Source organism: Pelophylax lessonae (genome assembly GCF_965119305.1).
Source record: "Pelophylax lessonae genome assembly, chromosome: 1".
Classification (NCBI taxonomy): Eukaryota; Metazoa; Chordata; class Amphibia; order Anura; family Ranidae; genus Pelophylax; species Pelophylax lessonae.
In genome coordinates, this window is record NC_138768.1 from 532,826,682 (window position 1) to 532,851,251 (window position 24,570).

At 42.0% G+C, this 24,570-nt stretch overlaps 1 protein-coding gene across 2 annotated transcripts; it reads right to left on the reverse strand.

The window, feature by feature from the left end:
* Nucleotides 1–5,341: 5,341 nt before the first annotated feature.
* LOC309544713 (flavin reductase (NADPH)-like) lies at nucleotides 5,342–24,484 on the reverse strand. 2 transcript variants are annotated; one of them, XM_082243661.1, is made up of 5 exons: nucleotides 24,351–24,484; nucleotides 15,547–15,690; nucleotides 13,471–13,672; nucleotides 11,276–11,443; nucleotides 5,342–5,619 (listed from the first exon to the last, which is right to left on the reverse strand). In XM_082243661.1, exons 2-5 carry the CDS (start codon nucleotides 15,679–15,681, stop codon nucleotides 5,462–5,464), a joined length of 663 nt encoding a protein of 220 aa, XP_082099787.1. In that variant the 5' UTR covers nucleotides 15,682–15,690; nucleotides 24,351–24,484; the 3' UTR covers nucleotides 5,342–5,461. The 2 variants fall into 2 exon arrangements, with proteins under 2 accessions (XP_082099787.1, XP_082099788.1); XM_082243662.1 differs by having other exon boundaries at nucleotides 15,547–15,693; nucleotides 24,351–24,472.
* Between the last annotated feature and the right edge of the window lie 86 nt (nucleotides 24,485–24,570).

Here is a 24,570-nt window from a genome sequence, read left to right on the forward strand (position 1 = left end):
ATGTCGCGAGTGACTGGCGGACATCGGGTCCGCGGGTCACACGCGCGGACTTGCTAGGGAATGAGCGGGGCAGGAGCTCGCCCCCTAGAGGCTCACAGGCTAGTGACGTAGCCCTACGTCACTTTGCCTGTACGGGGCTGAACGCCGCCGTAAATAGTCGTGCGGCGGTCGGCAAGCGGTTAAAAAATATCCCAAGCTTTGAACATCTCACGAAGGACTGTTCAATCCATCATCTGAAAATGGAAAGAGTATGGGACAACTGCAAACCTACCAAGACATTGCCGTCCGCCTAAACTGACAGGCCGGGCAAGAAGAGCATTAATCAAAGAAGCAGCCATGAGGCCCATGGTAACTCTAGAGGAGCTGCAGGAATCCACAGCTCAGGTGGGAGAATCTGTCCACAGGACAACTATTAGTCATGCACTCCACAAATCTGGCCTTTATGGAAGAGTGGCAATAAGAAAGTCATTGTTGAAAGAAAGCCATAAGAAGTCCCGATTGCAGTTTGCGAGAAGCCATATGGGGGACACAGCAAACATGTGGAAGCAGGTTCTCTGGTCTGATGAGACCAAAATTTACCTTTTTGGCCTGAAAGCAAAATGCTATGTGTGGTGGAAAACTAACTCTGTACATCACCCTTAACACACCACCCCCACCATGAGACATTATGGTGGTGGCAGCATCATGTTGTAGGGATGCTTTACTTCAGCAGGGACAGGAAAGCTGGTCAGAGTTGATGGAAAGAGAATTGCAGCCAAATACAGGGCAATCTTAGAAGAAAACCTGTTAGAGTCTGCAAAAGACTTGAGACTGGGGTGGAGGTTCACTTTCCAGCAGAACAATGACCCTAAACATACAACCAGAGCTACAATGGAATGGTTTAGAGCAAAGCATATTCATGTGTTAGAATAGCCCAGTCAAAGTCCAGACCTAAATCCAATTGAGAATCTGTGGCAAGACTTGAAAATTGCCTTTCACAGACGCTCTCCCTCCAATCTGTCAGAGCTTGAGCTATTTTGCATGAAGAATGGGCATAAATGTCACTCTCTAGATGTGCAAAGCTGGTGGAGATGTCAGGGTACTACCAACATCCTGGCCAATCAGCGAACACAGTCGGGAATGTGCATGCGCCAATGCGCACGTGCGTACGCCGTGCGTAATGGCGCTTGGCGCCAAACGGCCTATTTAAAGCCAGCAGCCACAGTAACTAGCTGCTGGATGATCAACAGCCTCCTGTGTTCCCTGTGCCTTGTAAACCTGCTGATCTTGACCCCCTGTTGCCGACCCGGACTGCTTGACCCTGCTTCTCATGATCTCCTGGCTCCTGACCTCTTGGCTTGCTCTTGGATTCCCGTTGCCTTCTCCAGTACTTGACCTCGGCTTGGCTCTTGACTTCGCTTCAGTGGTTACCCAGCTTGTTCCTGTTTCCACCTTGAGACTGCCTGGCTTGCCAAAGTGTTCCAGACCTGCTTGGGACTTCACAACTAGTTTGTTCCTGCTTCCATCTGGTCATCCCAACCGGCAACCCGTGCTACTTCGGGCACAGCACTCCCTGTTCCACTCCCAGGGGTGCTCTGCACCTAGCCGCAAGGGGGAGCCCTCTCTACACTCCGGCTTCAGATCAGGTACGTGACAGGAGACATACCCAAAAAGACTTGCAACTGTAATTGCAGTGAAAGGTGGTTCTACAAAGTATTGACTCAGAGGGGCTGAATACAAATGCACGCCACACTTTTCAGATATTTATTTGTAAAATATTTTGAAAACCATTTATCATTTTCCTTCCACTTCACAATCATGTCCCAGTTTGTGCTGGTCTATCACATAAAATCCCAATAAAATACATTTACGTATTTGGTTGTAACATGACAAAATGTAGAAAATTTTAAGGGGTATGAATACTTTTTCAAGACACTGTGTTTGCCTTGACCTGATGAACACATATCCTCCTGTCACCCAGCCTCACACCTCTTTTTTCAATTTGTATTGCACTAAGATGTGCCCAAAGTTTTATGATCTCCTTGTGCTTGATTCTATCATTTACTTGTCTTTTACGTTATCATTGTAAGTCATACTCCTTGCTAGAAAGTAGAATTGTCAATCACACGGGGATGTAAACTTGAATCTTTCATTTTAGTACTTACAATAAATTTTAGCCACACTTTAGGGTCTTTTTAAAACAAAATTTGCTTTGCAAATGTCTCATCATTAGTGCAAATGTAACTAATAATACCAATGAGGTTTGTAGGGTATGTAATTAATGTATTTGTTACCTTTTGCTGGGCAAATGTAACATTCAATCCAAAGAGAAAACTAACATGGGACTATGAAAGTTACAGAACATTCACCAATAGAGAAAATAGCCTAACGCTATAGTCTAAGAGCATAAAAATATGAGGGAAACCTTAGCACTGTGTACAGTCTATGGAGAGTCCTATGTCAACGGCTGGTCAAATAAGTGTTTGGCTAAATGAACCTCCAGCTGCAGAGTAAAGTGAAAAGTGAAATATTACTACAATTACTACACCATGAAATACTTCTTTATGTCTCCTGTGGAGTATACCTACATCCCAGCACTGTCCTGAGGGATCTTTTGAAGTGGAGTGGTGTTATCCTAGGAACAATCTGGTTTTCCAACAACGCTTTTTCTGATCTTCTGTAAAAATGGGTCATACACTTCTGGTGAGTTGCCATCCATCTATTGAGCACTCTTGGTGAAGGAATCAACAGACAAGATTATCTAGAAGCATTTTACCTTTGGTGTTGGGAATTGTCACATTGGAATTTCATTGTTCAATTATATGGGTTTTGTATTTCAGCACTTTAGACCACATTACAGGTGGTTTCCATTCATTTTATATAACTATATAAGCGCGGTTTAACAAATAATTTTTATATTGTGAGCGCCGTTTTCCTTTACACTTAGTTCATTTGAAATAGTAGGCAGTGGTATGTGCCAGCTTCTAGCTCAGAGCTCTTGGTTGTTAGGAAGCTGGCACCTGTCAGTTATTATACAGCAAAACTATTTTTTCTCTGACAGTCATATGTCATTGAAATGATCACACCGAATTGTATGTATGTATGATTTACACTTTATTTTGTATACAACTTGCAAATTCATTATAAAAATTCCTAGGGAAAACAAAATACACTGTACACATTGAAATAAATGAGGAAGAGTGTTATTAAATCCAAAAACTGATTTCAGTCTTAATTTGTTAGCATACATTTCATTTTGGTTTGTCTATTAATGCTTAAAGTTTTATTATTGCCATCTGTGTCGCTATTAGGGAGATTCACTTTCTCCAACTGCCCTGATCCTCAGTTTTACTGGGAATGAAAGTAAAGGTAAATCCAAAACTTTGAGTTGCATAGGACAGAGAAAATCTTCCAGTGGGCACACTTGTTGTTGGAGACTACAAGATTTCCCTTACAGTGGAAAGATATCCTCTCACTTCATGTTGTGTCTGCAGCACAGGATCTTAAGGGAAAATCTCCCTAACCAGAAAAAGACTGCAAAAAAGTTATTAACCCTTCTGTTCCAAAAAAAGAATGAAATAGAATCTAGAAAATATTGCATTTAGGGGACTTTATGATATTAATAATAGCATTCCTTATACTAATTCATTTTGATTTCACATGACTATTTTTTTCCCCAGCAATAGCAGTTGAGGTCAAGTAAAATACTGTTGCTTGAGCAGTTGCATCAAAACATTTTTTCAAATTTTTTAATTTTTCAAAATTCAAGTTCTGATGATAATAGCTGCCCTTTTATTTACCCCTGTCAGTCTTATAGTTTGCGCCAATTCTTTTTACTTGGTCTGCATGTAAATGTGTGGAAAATGTAAATAACCACATACTAAAAAACATATTAAATGACTTTTATTACATGCTGATCTGTTGAAGTTAGTTTTGGAGAGGTATTCTCTATAAACTCTTAGAAACCTACTAAGGATTAGGGGCCATATTACACACAGACTATTGTCTAGAGTGGAAAAGTACTACTATTGGATCTCAAAGTAATGTAATCCTCCACCATGAGCCTTAAAGGATGAGTCCACCTTTGGGAACATGTTACATGTTCCACCCTATTCCCCCATGACAGCAAGACAGGGAGAAGTTCCCTGTACTAGCTGTCAGCATTTGAAATCAGTGCAACTATGCGGGGTTTTTCCCACACAGCCACTTTATTTATTCACAGAACTCTGTGAATGAATGAACTACAAGTACCGACATCCTTTGCAGATGTCAGCTTCTGGCTCTCAATTAAATACCATGGAGCGCCGTGGTAGTTCATTGATTCTTACTGTCAGTGTATCTATTCATAATCAAAGTGAGGCACTGTGCATGTGTTAATTGGATATACAAAACCAAGTAAGTATTAACAATAAACTAGTGAGACAAAACCAAAGTCCATAAAAGTAAACTCCAAAAGGAAAAAAGTCCCAAAGGAAATCTGTGCTCAGCGAAGAGACCCAGAGATCATAGTGGTGACACCAACATTCATTTCACACTGGAGACTTACCAGAAAGCCAGTGATCACCCTTAGGGAGATCAAAACTCACTAGATTGGATCTCAGATTCAGGCTCTATGATTCGGATATCATCACGATTGCCCCAGAAGACAAGCAAACACTTCAGAAGGTAGATTACTCCAAGCCCTCATTCATATTCAATGAATATATAAAAGACATAAACTCCACATAGCGTTCAGAGCAGAAACAGGTTGTACAGTATTGCGCTATTCCCAGTTTATGTCTTTTATATACCCATTGAATACAAATGAGGGCTTAGAGTAATCTACCTCCTGAAGTGTTTGCCTGTATTCTGGGGCAATCATGATGATAACCGAATCATAGAGCCTGTATCTGAGATCCAATCAAGCGAGTTTTGATCTCCCTGAGTAAGGGTGATCTCTGGCTTTTTGGTAAGCCTCCAGTGTGAATTGAATGTTGGTGTCACTGCTATGATCTCTGGATCTCTTCACTGAGCATGGATTTCCTCTGGGACTTTTTTCCTTTTGGAGTTTACTTTTATGGACTTTGGTTTTGTCTCACTAGTTTATTGTTAATACTTACTTGGTTTTGTATATCCAATTAACACATGCACAGTGCCACACTTTATAAAGAATTTAATATTTGTCTAGTATCTGGGTTATAGTGCTTGCCTGCTAATAGAGTTTCCAAGTGCAGATAACCCTAATTTTTTTGTTAGCACTGTCAGTGTATCTGTGTGCCTTTACAGAATGTACAGGCACACAGATACACTGACAGGTCTGCAGGAGACCTGCATGGTGCAATGCTTTACAGGCTCCAAAAATTATAATAATAATAATAATAGCACATTTTTTTTTACCTGCAAGTGAACTTATCCTTTAACAAGTTAAAATTCACCCACTGATCAAATTCTAAGTTTAGCTACATTTGGGTTTTCCTTCATTTTTACCATTAATATCTTTACATTATTTACAGCACATTGCAACTATTTTTCGGGTCCACTTTTCATCATTAAGGGTAGAGAGCATGAAGCGTGCTACGTCTGCTCGGGACACTGTGTTGGTACAAGGGTATCCCTTTTCATCTGGGACAAAGTAGCCTTCGTGAGTCAGTATTTCTTTGTCTGTAGGAAAGATAATTAACATCCATCATTTTTATGTACAGAATTGTACTGCTTGGCTAAAAATATAAACAATGGCATGGTATCCTAAACATAGTATCATATAGAACCATTAATATAAATATAGGAGATGCTGATAAGTCTAACCAACTTTGATGGAACCTCTTTATATTTTGATCCTATAGATTAGTTGACTTAATTTTCTAGCATACAACAGAAACCTAATTGGGATTTGGCTGCCACTACACTTTTCTTTATTGCCATAAACTGTCCCCAGTTTTTCATTTTTGGTATGGAGTCAAAAGGATTAATTCAACAAGTCAGAGCAAAAGCAATGATATAATACCCAGCACGGTAATCATTTTTATTCAGGACAAGCGGAATTATATGAGAAGCTCAAAAGCTATTAATAAATAAAACACACACACAAGTTTCATAATAAAGATCCCTTACCTTAATGAAAATCTAAATAATATACCTAGTGGATCAAATCACCCCCAGGTTTACCAATAATTGCTTTCATTGACAGCCTGACAAATGATCTCACAATATAGATTTCTTTCTGCAATTACTAATAATAGCTTTACCATCCTAAATCACGGTTCTTAGGATTTGAGAACACCTAGTAGACCTTACACCAATAATATATCACCTTCATTACAAACAAACGGCAACTACCCCAACCCATACCAAGCCTTAACAGCAAAGAGCACATGGAAGGGCGACCCATGTCAAACAGAAACAAAGAAAAATTCCCAGCTCAACTTACCAACTAGCCTGCAACAACCAAATTGTCCTGTCTAACAGTTCATGTTAAAAACACGGGTTTAGTTTGCACACCTTTGCAAATACATGCGTAAGCTACAGAGGCCGCGGCAAGGCACCCCAGTATTATCTGCAGTCCTAACTCTATACATTTTGAGAGCTTCCATAGTAGAAGCACATATATAGTAATTGAAGGATTGAGGACAGGTTTGCCTGAAGAGAGCCCTTCCCTCCTTAAAGGCACAGGGGTGCACTGGACACCCAGCAAAAAGCACAATGGCAGCAAAAAGGTGTCCAGTGCACTCCCCCCCACCCCACCAATTAACCAACAGTAAAAGCAAACAGCAACTGCCCCAACCCATGACTAACCTTAACAGCAAGGTGCACATGGAAGGGGGACAAACAGAAGCAAAGAAAAATTCCCAGCTCAACTTACCAACTAGCCTGCAACAAACCGAATGGTCAGAGTTCACAACATATACCACCTTATTAATCAGATATCAACTCAAAGCAGACACTACTTTGTATTGACAGTTTACTCGGGAGCAAAATTATTTTACATTTTTGGACCAATTCTTTAAAGCCAAGGTACCACTGTGGGAGAAAACTCTGCCCCCAGCTATGTGAATGTGACAAAGGGCTATTGAGAAAACCTTAAAATTTGGAAACACAATTCATTTTCATTAATATTATAAACTACGGAAGACACATAGATGATACCCGAAAAATGCAATTAGGTATGCTTATCAGACATTTCTAAACCTTCCAGTTCCTTCTAAATAAAACACCGGAGTCTGACTCAACAAGAATACATTTCATTACCAATAACACATAGCACCTTTTGATTGACAAAGCCATTAGGAAAAAAATGCATATCTTAAAACAAGATCCAAAGCTAGACCCTCATCTGCCTCTAAAATCAAAAATTATCTTCATAAAAGCCCCAGCATTTCAAACAAATAAAGCCATGTTACGTAAATGAGAAAAACCAAGGCAACATTTTTACAAAATGTTGCCTGTAATTTCACTCTCAAGCATATAAAATGAATGGAAGATCTGTCTTTGTTGGCAATAGAAAGAAAAGTATTGGATTTATACTAAGCCACGTGGGTAAATGTGTAACTTGATGTCAGTACCATAATGTGTATTATCCATGTAAGACTTCTTTGTCCATATAGTAGTATTATCATCATGTCTGACCATCACATTTATTGGCCATATAGCATTTTGCATTACACGCTTCTTAGTTTTTCGGTTCATCTTCATCTGACCATATTTATTATTTAGTAGGACATTGAGTAGACTTTTAGGTAACAATTTCTGTTTGGTATCCACCATTAGATATACTGTGTGGCTATTTACATCACTTATGGCATTAATTCTTATTTCTATTAAAACTACATGCCAAAGGCAACATCCTGTTTACCCCTAGTAGCCACTTTATTCTTTTCTTATTCATGTTTTCCTTTAATTCCATATATTTGCCTACTGTGAATGTTTGCCTCTTTTTTTTATCTGCTTTATATATTCCATGTATTTCATACTTACCAAAGCCTTATACTATTACATAGTTTTATTACAGTTGATTCTTATTTCCATTTTTATAGTGCTTATTAGTTACTCTCATTTATTGTACTGCACCTGCATTTTGTTTTCTTTATTTATTCCTCCAGGTGAATATATTGAGTATACTTCTTAGATGTACTGTATGTTTCATATGCTTTGCAGTTCCTCTTTTAATGTGTGTGTGTAAATATACAGTATCTCACAAAAGTGAGTACACCCCTCACATTTTGTAAGTATTTTATTATATCCTTTCATGTGACAACAATGAAGAAATGACACTTTTGCTACAATGTAAAGTAGTGAGTGTACAGCTTGTATAACAGTGTAAATTTGCTGTCCCCTCAAAATAACTCAACACACAGCCATTAATGTCTAAACCGCTGGCAACAATCGTAAGTACACCCCTAAGTGAAAAGGTTCAAATTGTGCCCAATTGGCCATTTTCCCTCCCCGGTGTCATGTAACTTGTTAGTGTTACAAGGGCTCAGGTGTGAATGGGGAGCAGGTGTGTTAAATTGAATGTTATTGCTCTCACTCTCTCATACTGGTCACTGGAAGTTCAACATGGCACCTCATGGCAAAGAACTCTCTTAGGATCTGAAAAAAAGAATTGTTGCTCTACATAAAGATGGCCTAGGCAATAAGAAGATTGGCAAGGCCCTGAAACTGATCTGCAGCATGGTGGCCAAGACCAGACAGCGGTTTAACAGGACAGGTTCCACACAGAACAGGCCTTGCCATGGTCGACCAAAGAAGTTGAGTGCACTTGCTCACCGTCATATCCAGAGGTTGTCTGTGGGAAATAGACATATGAGTGCTGCCAGTAATGCTTAAGAGGTTGAAGGAGGGGTCATCCTGTGAGTGCTCAGACCATATGCTGCACACTGCATCAAATTGGTCTGCATGGCTGTCGTCCCAGAAGGAAGCCTCTTCTAAAGATGATGCCCAAGAAAGCCTGCAAACAGTTTGCTGAAGACAAGCAGACTAAGGACATGGATTACTGGAACCATGTCCTGTGGTCTGATGACACCAAAATAAACTTATTTGGTTCCGATGGTGTCAAGCGTGGGTTGCGGCAACCAAGTGAGGAATAGAAAGACAAGTGTGTCTTGCCTACAGTCAAGCATGGTGTTGGGAGCTACAGTTCATTGAGGGAATCATGAATGCGAACATGTACTGTGACATACTGAAGCAGAGCATGATCCATCTCCCTTTAGAGACTGGGCTGCAGGGCAATATTAAAAACATGATAATGACCCCAAACACACCTCCAAGACGACCACTGCCTTGCTAAAGAAGCTGAGGGTAAAGGTAATGGACTGGCTAAGCAGGTCTCCTAAACCCTACTGAGCATCTGTGGGGAATCCTCAAACAGAAGGTGGAGGAGCGCAAGGTCTCTATCATCCACCAGCTCTGTGATGTCATCATGGAGGAGTGAAAGAGGACTCCAGTAGCAACCTGTGAAGCTCTGGTGAACTCCATTCCCAACAGGGTTAAGGCAGTGCTGGAAAATAATGGTGGCCTCACGAAATTTTGACACTTTGGGCCCAATTTTCACTTAGGGGTGTACTTTTGTTGCCAGCGGTTTAGACATTAATGGCTGTGTGTTGAGTTATTTTGAGGGGACAGCAAACTTACACTGTTATACAAGCTGTACACTCACTACTTTACATTGTAGCAAAGTGTCATTTCTTCAGTGTTGTCACATGAAATTATATAATAAAAGTAAGGGGTGTATTCACATATTGCAAGGCACCCTTCTTGTGAAAACTTGATTCCGAAAGTTTTGTTATTATACTGTATGTTGATGTGGGAATGCCCGATATCACCGTCCTCTTTTTAAATCCTTATATTCACCAGGATGCCCTCAGTGATCAATTCACCAGGCTCCACATGGGCTTTCACTTCTTCAGAAAAAACGTGAGTGCAATATTATTGTGTCTTATTAACCACTTCCCGCCCGCCCTATTACAAATTGACGGCGGGAATGTGGTTGTGTTATCCTGACCGGACGTCATATGACGGCGGCAGGATAACACAGCTCTGGGCGCCCCCCGGGGGCGCGCAGAGCGGCGATCGGTGATGCGAGGTGTCAGTCTGACACCCTGCATCTCCGATCTCAGTAAAGAGCCTCTGACGGAGGCTCTTTACCATGTGATCAGCCGTGTCCAATCACGGCTGGTCACATAGTAAATATTGATCGGCTTTCCTTAGTTCGTGCCTGACAGGCACGAGTAAAGGAGCGCCGATCGGCGGCTCCCCTGTCAGGGGGGGGGGGGGTCGGCACTGGTAATCAGATCATTGATTACCAGTGCAGACCCTCGGGGGGGGGATGCCACTAGATCCACCAGGGATGCCCACTATGACCCCAGGGATGCCCACTATGACCCCAGGGATGCCCACTATGACCCCAGGGATGCCCACTATGGCCACCAGGGATGGCAATCAGGGCTCAGGGAGCCCCCCATTGCCCTCCCCATCAGTGATGCCCACCAGTGTCCTCCCTATCAGTGCTGCCCACAAGTGCCCATCATTGCCATCCTTTTGTGTGGCCCACCAGTGCCCATTATTGCACACCAGTGCCGCCTATCAGTGCCCATTAGTGCCCATCAGTGCCGCCCATCAGTGCCGCCCATCAGTGCCCACCAGTGCCGCCTATCAGTGCCCATTAGTGCCCGTCAGTGCCACCTATCAGTGCCCGTCAGTGCCACCTATCAGTGTCCATCAATGCCGCCTATCAGTGCCCAGCAGTGCCGCCTATCAGTGCCCACCAATGCTGCATATCTGTGCTACCTATCAGTGCCACATATCAGTGCCTATCAGTGCCGCATATCAGTGCCGCCTATCAGTGCCGCCTATCAGTGCCACCCCATCAGTGCCACCCCATCAGTGCCTCCTCATCAGTGCCTCCTCATCAGTGCCTGTCAGTGCAGTCTCATCAGTGCTCATCAGTGCAGGAAAAAACTTATTTATTTACAAAATTGTATAACATAAACAAAAAAACTTTTTTTTTTTTTCAAACTTTTCGGTCTTTTTTTATTTGTTTAGCAAAAAGTAAAAATCGCACAGGTGATCAAATACCACCAAAAGAAAGCTCTATTTGTGGGGGGAAAATGAGATAAATTTGGTGTAGGTACAGTGTTGCATGACCGCGCAATTGTCATTCAAAATGCAACAGCGCTAAAAGGGGAAAATTGGCCTGGGCAGGAAGGGAGGGAAGTGCCCTGTATTAAAGTGGTTAAACTTCACTGGTTTTCATGTACACAGGTTGTTATCCCCCATTTCTGCTTTTCACCTTATATTTCCAAAATGATGATACCATGCCTACCTGTTACTGGAACATTTTGAAGTCCAGGTGGTCTTACAACGGTCCAGTTAAGATCAGGACATTCTTTTTCAAGGTACTGCTCCATCTCAAACATGTTTGTGAGCACACTTTTTATGAGAGGTATGAGTAAATTGCGTACAAAAAATGAAGAATTCTGTGCAGAGCTAGCTATTGAAGGAAAGAAAACAATTTATTTGGTTGTGATACCAAACATACATTTAAATCACAGTTGTGTGTGTCCTATCTAAACATTATTTCCGATATGTTGATGACACAGGTAACGTGCAAGTCTAATGAGCTAGTTCAAATGTCAAACCTACAAAGTCCCAGAGTGAAAGTGTCCTAGCACGCAATGACACTGCTCTAATTGGATAGTGGGGGTGTTAAAGAGCTCTATGTAGGAGTTAAATCTTGTACACACTACTAGTTTTTTTTTCCGTTCAACCCAGCGGGTTTAACAATGTCGGAGCAGCTGTACTAACAGTCCAATGTTAGTACAGAGATTTCTCCTGCTGTGTTATCGTGTTCTGACAGGAGGGTGGCCCCTCACCAGAACACCCTAGTCAGCGTTCTCAGCCATTGGCTGGGAGTTCTGATCAGGAGTGGGTCAGCAGACCATTTCGGTTATGACCCTCTAGTTGGACCGGCTGGCATACACTGAATGTTGGCCGGTTTCTATTAAACCAGCCGATGGCACCCGACTTTTTTATTAAAGGTACAGCTAGCACATCCATTAAAGCTAAACTCCATGCAAACACTTAAACATACAGTATATGGTTTGTGTATTACCTGCCAAAGGAATTGTATAGAGCCTTATGTGCAATCTTATGATTTACACACATTTCCCACACTGTACAGCAGACACGTTACACAAATAGATAGCTTAGCAAACCAATTTCCGTGTTTAGCATTTGACCTTCAGCCTCCCTATTGGGCAGTGAATCAGCATCCTCACCTCTGTCTAGTAAACAGAGAGCTGACCCAGGAACTAATAGTTATAAACAATGCTGTAGAAGAAGAATAATCCAAAAGGCGCTTGCGGTCTTATTCCTTTTGTTTGCAAACGTTGCACTAAATTCTTAGCCAATTTTGCATATACTGTATCTCCCATGCTTTGCCAAAGTGTATGAGATACACACAAAAAGGATATTGGCAGAGATTTTAAATTTTTTAACCTTGTAACGGTTGGTCATAAAATCATTACGGTGCAAGTGCCTCTGGATTCTTTTGCTTCCAAAGCATCAATTATGGGGATCTCCTGGGAGGAGTACACCTAGATTATATTATAAACTGGAATAGGATCTCTGAAAGGCACCACATACTTTTCTCATCTACACTGTGTATGTAGTAATGGTAAACATGAAAAGAAGCTGAATGATCTTAGAGGTTAGCAGAGGGGTGTGTATCACAAGATCACTGTCTCCAAGCAGTGTCAAAAAGCAAATCCTTGTAGTTGAGACTTTATTCACATGGCCATATGTTTATTTTCTGCATGGAATACAGGGTCTTGCTGGCAAAGCTAGTAGAAGATCCTGCAAAAAATGTGTAGCTAAAGTACTTGCATTTAAAGACGTACAATTCGTTAAATTACTTTTATGTGTGCATGCATGCATGCAGTTGTTTACATGAATTTACATGTGTGAAATCTGCAGGTATGTACGGCCATGAATAGAGCTGTGTATGGTAATGCTGCATTTATATAGGTACAATACTATAAGTGTAAACCTCTAAATTCAGCATTTAGGCTCCTGTGTAAATGAGTACTAAAGGGCTCTATCTAAGGCCCCTTTCACCCAGGGAGGATCTGCCTGAGCAGAGTCCACCTGTCCAGTGGGGAGTCTCTCTACTGATAACTGCAGAGCAGGTGGAGGACAGGTCCTGTCCGCTCCGGTATGCAGAGCAGACAAAGACGGAGTCCCCTCTTCTTTATGGGGTGGTCAAAATCCATCTGATCTGACCTGGATGACGTTTCACCATACGTCTGTTATCAGTGGATCTTGTATGATCGGATGCCAGGCAGGTGTCAGTGGACACATGTCCACTGACATACGCCTCCCCATGGAGGACAATGGGTGGCCCGATCGGGTCCACCTGAAAAACGGACAGGCGGACCCGATCGGTCTGATCATTTGAAAGGGGCCTAAATGGTTCTCTTATTTATAAACACTCACCAAATATTTGTTAAATTTACTTACTGTCAGTATACCATGAAGTCATCACTACAATTCTGTTCACTTCAGTCTGCCGCATTGCTCCCACTATAGCTTTCATGGAGTCAGTGTAGCCACTAATAGATGAGAACATTTTATAAGAAAATCCTAGACATGACATAATTGCATCCTGGCCTTGCAAATGTTCTGCTAGGGATTCCTGTGAAAATATATTGGCTTCTACCACCTGGTAAAGAAAGTATTTGTTAGATTCTAAGTGAATGTTTCAGCAACATAAATGCTACATACTGTATAATAAACATTTTTTTCAGTTAGTGTCATGCTGTTAAAGCAACATGGACCTTTTATATCGGTTTATATCGGTTCTGTAAAGCTCAACATACACTATACAAATATGATTGTAAAATCTCCTTTAGATCTACTATTTACTGTGTAGTGCAAGGGTCTGACTGATTGGATACAGAGTGATTGGATAGATAGTGGTGTCCTCCTATTATATAGTTTTGATAAATCTAAGGGAGATCGTACAGAGATTGGACGATCAGATTGTATAGTGTTTGGCCACCTTTATACACCTAAAATTACCTAGTTTTGAAATAGGGAGTGACAAACACAGCAAAACACACAGTAAAAAATGTGCAACCCACAACACCCCAGAATGTCCCATGAGCTACTTGTAGGGCAGGTCATTGAAGTCAATAAGGTGTTCTATACAAAACATGAGCCACAAAAAATGTGCTCTAACTCTCCTAGGTGTGAATGGGGCCTGAAACTAAAATTGGTGCATTTACACAAGAACAATGAGGCTCCATTTATAGCTGTGTGTTTCCGAACACATGGCAAACGTGCATTACAGAAACATCCTTCAAACTCACCAAAAAGCATGATAAAAATGCACCATGATCTGTTTTAAAAGTTCTGGAGCTTCTTTGGGGCGATTATTGCGTGAATGGGCTGCCCTATGCGTAACAAGCAAATATGCTGCAAAATGCAACACAAAAAAAAAAAAATGCACGTGAAAATGTGAGTTCCCGCTACGTGGAGATGTGAACGGGGCCTGACAGCAGAGTGTTTCACTCCCTCCTATGTATTTGTATAAAGATGGCCATACACTATGCAATATGATTTTACAATTTCCTTTAGATTTACCAGAGCTATGGAATAGGAGGACACACCTGAACAATCTATTCCATTTATATCCAATCAAACAGGCCCTTGCACTACATAGCTGATGGTAGATCTAAAGGTGATTGTAAAATCGGATTATACAGAAAGTGGGTGGAAGGTGGTATAGTAATGAGGGAGGGGTGGTCCAGAGTGGTAAACATGCCCTATCATACCCTTTTCTGTGATTCAGAAAGGCAGTGCATGATGGGATTCAAAGCTTCCTGGATGTCACATGATCTACAGGAAGTAATAGATGCAAAAATAATTTTTCAAATACTAATATAAACTGATGAAATTTCAAAGCTGCTATAGATGAAGTATGTAAGAGATTGCGCATTGGGGTGGCTGGGGTACAAATGACATTACAAAAGGATTCAATTTATTATGAAAAGTAAAATTCTGCCCCAAAAGGTAAACTTAAGCCCCTTACACACGCATTAAAAATTGGCAGGAAATTTTTGTCCAACGTCCGATCTGACGATTTTCGGCTTGTTAGTATGATGTTTCCGACAACCGACTCCGACTTTTCGGCCGAAAAAAATCTGGTGTGCAGACTATAAAATTTTTGTCTGCCGTCAAAATACAGCCGATTTTCCGTCAGTCAGTACAGATTTCGACAGGGAAAAATCCAATGAGCAAGTCTGGGCATGCTCAGAGAAGAGAGAACACAAAGAAAGCACACCAACACATGACATCACTTCTGAAGTAGATTTTTGTTGGGCGAGAAAATTCGTGTGCAGTCTAGAGCACATTCCAACAAACAAAACACAACAAAAGACGGACGATCGGTCGGCCGATAATCGTTGCGTGTGTGCGGGGCTTTAGTCTTTAGGATAGCAAAACCACAGTCAAACACTACACTACTCAATGCAATTTAACAGTCCAACAATCAAAAAAAAAAGTAAAAATGTTTATTATGGTTATGACACAAACCTTTAGATTTTCATGCTGGATCGTTATTTTATTGACATCTCTCACAAGGGCTTTTACATAATGTCCTTGTTCCAAGGCTTGAGACAGTAAGTATAAACCTGTCTGGCCAGAAGCTCCAAGGATTGATAACTTCATTCTTGATGCCTGCTTGTGGAAAAGTAGAAGTATATTTCTTTGTCATTATTCATTTTCTCAAAAGGATAAGAATTGTCTAATATGTCTTTATAAAAGAATGTAAAAGATCCCAAAAATGTGTTCAAAAACATTTCAGGCGTTGTTTTATACATTGTACATAATTGTCACTTACTTCGATGTGCTAATGTGTGGCACAGTCATCGTTTTCATATGTAGGTGTCCTCGACGCACGCTTTTACATTCATAAACAGGTATGTGGGGGGGGCTTTAAAAATTGCTTTTTTATTGACTAAATATTTAACTTTATTTGTTTTTTCTTCGCACTTAACTTTATTACTATTTCCCCTATGTTATAGTATAGTGCAGGTGTTAGGTCCTTTTTTAAAATACATCAGGGGTCTATTAGATCCCTAATGTTCTTTTTAAAAGACATCAGGGGTCTATTAGATCCCTAATGTTCTTTTTTAAAAGACATCAGGGGTCTATTAGATCCCTAATGTTCTTTTTTAAAAGACATCAGGGGTCTATTAGATCCCTAATGTCACCTCTGCACTCCACTGAATCTCTTCAAAAACAGATTGTGCAGACAATGAGGGTTTAGTGCTGTACAGCCGCTGCTGCTCGGCTGTCAACTTTGATGTGCGGTTGGGTCTGTTGAGCTGCTGCATTTGCATCCACCTCTATAGGCTGCCTGCATGACATTTAAAGTTGATGCAGATGCAAAAACAAAGGCAGTCTGCATGGAGAACAGGTACAATCGCCTTCTCTTCAACCCTTATCACAGCAGCCAGAGCATGGATGAATGGGTCAATTTACACCTAGTGAAGCTTGGCGATTATCAGAATCCTCACTTCTTTCTTTGGGAATTTCCTGATTAAGAGACTATATGAACCTTTTTTCAATTTTTTGAAATTTATATGTGCTATACAATTTATATCTGTCTACCTCACCATAGGGGGATATAATTTACAACACAATATTATCACCATTTTTATATATAATTTCATTATTTTATTATAAGGTTATATGACGTTTTGATTTCACATGTGTTTGAGTAACACTCCAAAAGACCATAAAGTGTGACCACCTTTCTCTTGCGCTTGGTATCCCAGCCCCACTACCGCACTCCTCACGGGACTCAATCCTGGCTTCTCAAATGGCTATGGTCTTGCTGCCCAAAACGGACTGGGGTAGTCCACCGATACTGAAAGCAAAGAAAACAAAAAGAGGGCGCACCGACCTAGCGCATTATCCTCAATAATAGGCTTTATTGTATAACATTAAAAATGGCTACTCACAGACGTAGATGATAGTAAAGCATGTCGAGCTTAACTGCTCAAATGTCCGGGTCAGTCCATGTAAATGTCCATGACCGATGAGATGATGATGAGATGATGGCTGCGCTTCCTCAGTAGCTCTGAGGAAGAGGCTGAGCCTCGAAACGCGTCAGCCATCATCTCATCGGTCATGGACATTTACATGGACTGACCCGGACATTTGAGCAGTTAAGCTCGACATGCTTTACTATCATCTACGTCTGTGAGTAGCCATTTTTAATGTTATACAATAAAGCCTGTTATTGAGGATAATGCGCTAGGTCGGTGCGCCCTCTTTTTGTTTTCTTTGGTTTGAGTAACACTGTTTCACTATAATAGCGCAGCTTGTTTTACTTTATTACTTATTGAGTGTTGTCACACTTGAAGCTGCAGCTCCCCCTTTTTTCACTTAGCGCGGTTATTTTTCTCTTTATAATAGATCATGGATGAACTGAAACTGGAAGTAGTAATCAGTGAAACAGAAATTCTCAGGTGGTTTAACTCTCCAGCATCTACCAGCCTGGGTGGACTGATGAATTACCTAGTCATCTGTTGAGTCATATAAATTAGGAAATTAAAAAAAAGAAAATTAAAGTGGTTGTAAACTCTCACATATATATCCAGTGAAGTGAAGAGCCTCAGATGATACACAGAGATGAAACAAATCCTCCTATGAAAGTTTTACTTGTTTATCTGCATTCTGCTCTTTTCTACATCCCTTCAAAAGATCTGAATTTAGAAAAAAAATCCTTCTTCATCTGTCAGGAGCACAGAGGAGAGGGCGGGGAGCTGCAGTTAGAGCTCTTGTACAGTGTGTAAGAACTGATTGGAGGAATGGAACACACCCCCTTCACACACTGCACAGGAACTAAGAAAGGATGCAGAGCTGTGTTGTGAATAGAAAATGTGTGTGCTGAGCTCCCTCCCTGTCACCATTTTATCTCTGATGTCCAGAAAACGTGTAAGAAATTACTAATGCTGATAACAGAGGAATGAAGCATCAGTGGGAAATGACACTCGTTGCTTTGGAGAGAGACAAGTAAACACTACAGATATATGTGCTTTGTTCAGATTTCATGACTGAGGTTTACAACCACTTTAATTATTTTATGGGTTCTTCCAAAGGCTGCAAATAACATTTGTTTCTGGATAATATACCTTTTCACCACAAGATGGCACTGCAAAACACACTGTAAATACAATGCGGCAAGTATTGATCATTTACAGTTTTTCTACAATGATATGAACATTTTTAGGCAGCCAGTAAAACTAGATAATAGGAAGTAAAGACACATTTAGAGTTGTTGTTCAGAGCAAACATAAATTACCTTTCACGGGATTGAAAAATGCTGAGTAATGTGTAATTATTCTAATTTTCAAACTAGCTATGTAACTCTAGAAACAAGTTTTGCAACATTTATGTCGGTTCAAAGGTGAATCTTTGAGACATTGTTGACACAAATATTAATAGTAATTTTGTCATGCTTTTAAAGAATATTTACACTTGCAAAGTCCTGCTCTATGTGCCCATCTGAAAGTAATTTCATGTTGTTACATAACAAAATGAAAGTAATATATATACAGTGCATATGTGTGTGTGTGTATATATATATATATATATATATATATATATATATATATATATATATATATATATATATATACATATATATATACATATACACACACACACACATAATCTCACAAAAGTGATTTACATTTTTGTAAATATTTTATTCTATCTTTTCATGTGACAGCACTGAAGAAATGACACTTTGCTACAATGTAAAGTAGTGAGTGTACAGCTTGTATAACAGTGTAAATTTGCTGTCCCCTTAAAATAACTCAACACACAGCCATTAATGTCTAAACTGCTGGCAACAAAAGTGAGTACACCCCTAAGTGAACATGTCCAAATTGGGCCCAATTAGCCATTTTTCCTCTCCAGTGTCATGTAACTTGTTAGTGTCAAAAGGTCTCAGGTGTGAATGGGGAGCAGGTGTGGTAAATTTTGTGTTATCGCTCTCACTCATCTGGTCATTGGAAGTACAACATGGCACCTCATGGCAAAGAACTCTCTGAGGATGTGGAAAAAAAGAATTGTTGCTCTACATAAAGATGACCTAGGCTATAGGAAGATTTCCAAGACCCTGAAACTGAGCTGCAGCAAAGTGGCCAAGACCATACGGGGGTTTAATAGGACAGGTTCCACTCAGAACAGGCCTCGCCATGGTCGACCAAAGAAGTTGAGTGCATATGTTTAGCATCGTATTTTTTTACTCTTTTTTATTATGCGCCACTGGGATCACTTTTATCAGAAAGCCGGCTGCCTAACAAAAAAAAAAAAAAAAAAGACACCGGGGTTATGGCAGCAAGCTGCTGCCATAACTCCGGTATTCAATGTAAAAAACATGATGTATATTTACTGTTAGGTGGTCGGCAAGTGGTGGCAGTTAAAGCCTTCATAATTTATTGGGGGGGGGGGGGGTTTATAAAAACTGTCCCAGAGAGAATCTAACGCAGCTATGTATAGCAACCAATCGGCTTCTAGCTTCCTTTTGTTTCAGGCTGATTTGTTACCATACACAAACACTCCAGATTCTGGCTACTCCAGTCTTAGTAAACTGCCCCCAATTGGATTGATAAAGTGATTGTAAAGTCAAATTTTTTTTTTCCTATAAAAATAACAGACATGGTATACTTACCTGCTCTGTTGCAGTGGATTTGCACAGTGAAGCCTGGATCCTCCTCCTTTTGGGTCCCTCTTTGGCTCTCCTGGCCCCTCCCTCCTGTTGATTGCCCCCATAGCAAGCAGCTCGCTATGGGGGCACCCAAACCGAGTCACAACTCCCTGCATCCGTTCAAAACTCTGTAATATAAGGACAAACCTAAACAATCCATTCAATTTGTATCCAATCAGAAAGGACTTTGCACTACATATATGATGGTAGATATTACCTACCTCCCACCCGCCGTATAGACGGCAGACGGGATCCCCTCTCGTTCTGGTACAACATCATATGATGTCGCCCCCAGTCTCATCAAGCTTGCACGCCCACGGCAGCGCATAACTTGGTGATTGCAGATGTGCCCTGTCCCTGGGACATGTCGCAACCCCGATCTCGGTGAAGAGTTGATAACGCATCTCTTTACCCATGTGATCAACGGTGTCCAATCACAGCTGATCACATATAAACACAGAAATGCATTTTATCGGCTCTCCTTGCCTCACACTGACAGAGGTGAGGAGAGCCAATTAGCAGCATCTCCTCACAGGGGAGACCTGTACAGGTAATCAGGGCACTAATCATCAGTGTCCTAATTATCAGTGCAGCTTCAAACGGTGATGTCAATCTGTGCCCATCAGTGATGTCAATCTGTGCCCATCAGTAATACCAGTCAGTGCCACCCATCAGTGCCCATCAGTGCCACCTATTAGTGCTCATCAGTGCCGCCTATCAGTGCTGCATATTAATGCCTCCTCACCAGTGCCCTTCAGTGCTGTTTCATTAGTCCTGCCTCATCAGTGCCCATCAGTGCAGCCTCATTAGAACGCATCAGTGAAGGAGAAAAATTACTTACTTACAACATTTTCAGACAGAAACTAAGAAAATCTTTTTTTTTTTTTCAAAAATTTTTTAGTATAGCACCCTACAGGGTAGGTGCTAGACAAAGTATAGTGGGCCTTAAGCTGCCTAACAGCAGAGCCATGATTTTCAGGTGGGCTGTCATGTCTCCCAGGTGTGGCTGTTGAGACTGGGGAGTCTCCCCACTGTGCTCCATGAGAGGGTTCTCATTGGGCAGTGGAGGAAACCCAGTCAATGGCACACTTAGGCCTGTATCTACCACAGAAAGGCAGATTCTGCCGCACAGGATTCTGGGAGGGGGTATAAGTTTGAGGGGAGCACATGATGCGGCGTTTTTGGCAGGAAGCAGAGTCCCAGGAGGGAGAGTATGGCTGTCTCTCCTCCTGTCAGCAGGATCGGGTGTCCCGGACGGCTTGCCTGAGAGGACGGAGTGAGCTGAGCTGAGCTGCAGAGAGGATCCGGTGTGCCGAGGAACAGCAGAGCAGAGGGGGTCCAGTTTCAGGAAAGCATTCCCAGTTCGTGAGTACTGTAAACTGCCCCTGGGGGTCTGCCTAGCAGAGGGGACCACTCCAGTGAAGGTCCAAGGGATCTAGGAGCCAGTTAGCGGTAAAGGGGATGCCAGTGTTGACCCTGAAGTTCAGAGAGGGTGCCTAGTGAGAGGACCCTGAAGTTCAGAGGGGGTGCCTAGTGAGAGGACCCTGAAGTTCAGAGAGGGTGCTTAGTGAGAGGACCCTGAAGTTCAGAGAGGGTGCCTAGTGAGAGGACCCTGAAGTTCAGAGTGGGTGCCTAGTGAGAGGACCCTGAAGTTCAGAGGGGGTGCCTAGTGAGAGGACCCTGAAGTTCAGAGGGGGTGCCTAGTGAGAGGACCCTGAAGTTCAGAGGGGGTGCCTAGTGAGAGGACCCTGAAGTTCAGAGGAGGTGCCTAGTGAGAGGACCCTGAAGTTCAGAGAGGGTGCCTAGTGAGAGGACCCTGAAGTTCAGAGAGGGTGCCTAGTGAGAGGACCCAAAAGTTCAGAGTGGGTGCCTAGTGAGAGGACCCTGAAGTTCAGAGGGGGTGCCTAGTGAGAGGACCCTGAAGTTCAGAGGGGGTGCCTAGTGAGAGGACCCTGAAGTTCAGAGGGGGTGCCTAGTGAGAGGACCCTGAAGTTCAGAGGGGGTGCCTAGTGAGAGGACCCTGAAGTTCAGAGGGGGTGCCTAGTTAGAGGACCCTGAAGTTCAGAGGGGGTGCCTAGTGAGAGGACCCTGAAGTTCAGAGGGGGTGCCAAGTGAGAGGACCCTGAAGTTCAGAAGGGGTGCCTAGTGAGAGGACCCTAAAGTGTAAAGGGGGTGCAAGCGGTTGGGCCCTGAAGAGTTAAAGCGTATAGCGTGCAGTGTATAGTGTTGAGAGTTGCAGCAGCACAAGCAGTTACAAAGGGCTACTTCAGTCAGTGAAGGGCTGGAGGGAGCTGTTTACAGGACTTTTGAGCTAACCAGAGTGTCAAAAGTCAAGTTCAGCAAGTATCCCACTCATTCCCTTCTCCCATTCCCAATATCAAATAAACAAAACAAACCAAAAGTTGCCAGAATTGTCTCCAATCTCACACTTGGGCATTCAGCTTAAATGGGCTGAATGTGTTACCGGTAACCATGGCAGACCCACATCAGGCCCAATGACTGGAGGAAAACCTGCTACATTAGTCTTTTTTTTTTTTTTTTTGTAGCAAAAAATAAAACACCCAGTGGTGATTAAATACCACCAAAAGAAAGCTTTATTTGTGTGAAAAAAATGATAAAAGTTTCATTTGAGTACAGAGTGACATGACGGGGCAATTGTCTTTCAAAGTGTGACAGAGCTGAAAGCTGAAAATTGGCCTGGGCAGGAAGGGGGTAAAAGTGTCCGGTATTGAAGTGGTTAAGGGGATTGTACGATCAGATTGAATAGTGTATGGCCAGACATCTGAATAAGGACTCTCAAGGTTGTGTCACATAAATACAATTTCAGGTAAGTTTAAAAGGGCATTTAGCTATTTTTTTTTGTGTTTTTTCCCCTAAAGGGATCATTTAGAGGGGGATGAAAAGTAGAGGTAAGAGGGGGTTCATTTCTATACCACAGGGACTATAACATTTATTTTGAGCATATAGTATGGTGACCAACATTTTTTTTTTTTTTTTTTTCGCACTGGAAGAACATCAGTTACCACTAGGACACAGAAAACAACCTCTTTCTGTGTGTGTGTTCTATTCACACTGCAATGCAGCCCGGAGCTGCTGTACAGCGACATGAATGAAGTGTCACTTTGTAAACTTCAAATAATGTTGAATAAAAAAACAAAACAAGGGAACTCTGTGACGGGCTAAAATGCCCATCACATCGCCCGGCAACTGGCATGGACAGCTGCTATGTATTAAACCGCTGTGTGTGTGCGGCAGCTGTCAGGTGTAGTGTGAATTGGCCCTTAGACCAGCAATACATGGAAGTATAGCCTTAAAGAGGTTGTACACCAAGAATTTTTTTTTTCTCTTCTTTACAACCTGAAAGAGAAACCCATAATGAGCTAGTATGCATCGCATACTAGCTCATTATGAAATACTTACCTTAGAACGAGCCCCCGCCGTGCCGTCCGCTTACCTGTATGACGGGCGACATGTATAGTCGCCCGTCTTCCGGGATCGCGGCATCCGGCCATCTGATTGGCCGGAGCCGCGGTGACGTCACTCCCGCGCACGCGCGCGGGAGCCGACGGTCACGGCACGGGGCTCTGAAGGAACGGCACGATCTGCCGTTCCTTCAGAGCGCATGCGCCAGTGACGTCACTGGCTGCATTAAAGGTAAATATCTCCTAAACGGTACATGTTTAGGAGATATTTACAGTACCTATAGGTAAGCCTTAATATAGGCTTACCTATAGGTACAACTTCCTGAGGAGGGTTTACTTCCTCTTTAAAGAGGTTGTAAACCTCAGAATTTAAAAAAAAAAAAACAAACAAACACCTGAAAGACAAACACATAATAAGCTAGCATGCATCGCATACTAGTTCATTATGAAATACTTACCTTAGAACGAAGCCTCGCAGTGCCGGCCGCTCACCTGTCTCATGGGTGACATGTTTCGTCGCCCTTCTTTCGGGTTTGCGGCATCCGGCCATCTGATTGGCTGGAGCCGCGGTGACATCACTCCCGCGCATGCGCGCGGGAGCCGACGGTCTCGGCACGGGGCTCTGGAGGAACAGCACGAGTGGCCGTTCCTTCAGAGTGCATGCGCCAGTGATGTCACTGGCTGCATGCAAAGTAAATATCTCCTAAACGGTAGATATGTTTAAGAGATATTTACAGTACCTATAGGTAAGCCTTATTATAGGCTTACCTATAGGTACAAGTTGCAGAGGAGGGTTTACTTCCTCCTTAAAGGAAAGAGGTAGCAACCCTATATGGAACATATCTTGGAAAGTGGCAAAATGCATGAAAACCACACCAGAATACACAAAAAACGGGCATGCAGAAACGCATCTGGAATGCAGAAATTGTGCTGTGAACCAGCCTTAAAACCAGATAATCAACTGTTCTTTAAAAAAATGAAATAGTTCCTTAATTACACAAGCCCTAGGAAGTCCAGGGATCTGTGTACAATGATTTAGGCGAGGTTAGGCTGGTCAGTCCACACCCATTATTTTCAATGAGACGCCCGCAGTATATTTCTGCAGGCACACAGTCATGCTAAATACCTCAGCTCATTTGAAACCATATTAACAATTAAATAAGAAAAATCATGACAGTTGAGAATCTTACCTGGAGTCAGTCTGACAGCTTCTCTATGTACGGTTGCTACAGTATGACAGCAATGTTTGTGATGCAGTCATGGAAGGGGAGGTCTATATTACACAATGACTCCCGGAGTATCACATTACCAGCACTACTTCTACTGTTCTGTGTCTGATAGGCACTCCCATCACCCTGCCTTTAGCTAGCAAGCTTTTGATTATATTAGATTGCGTTGACTCAACTGCAA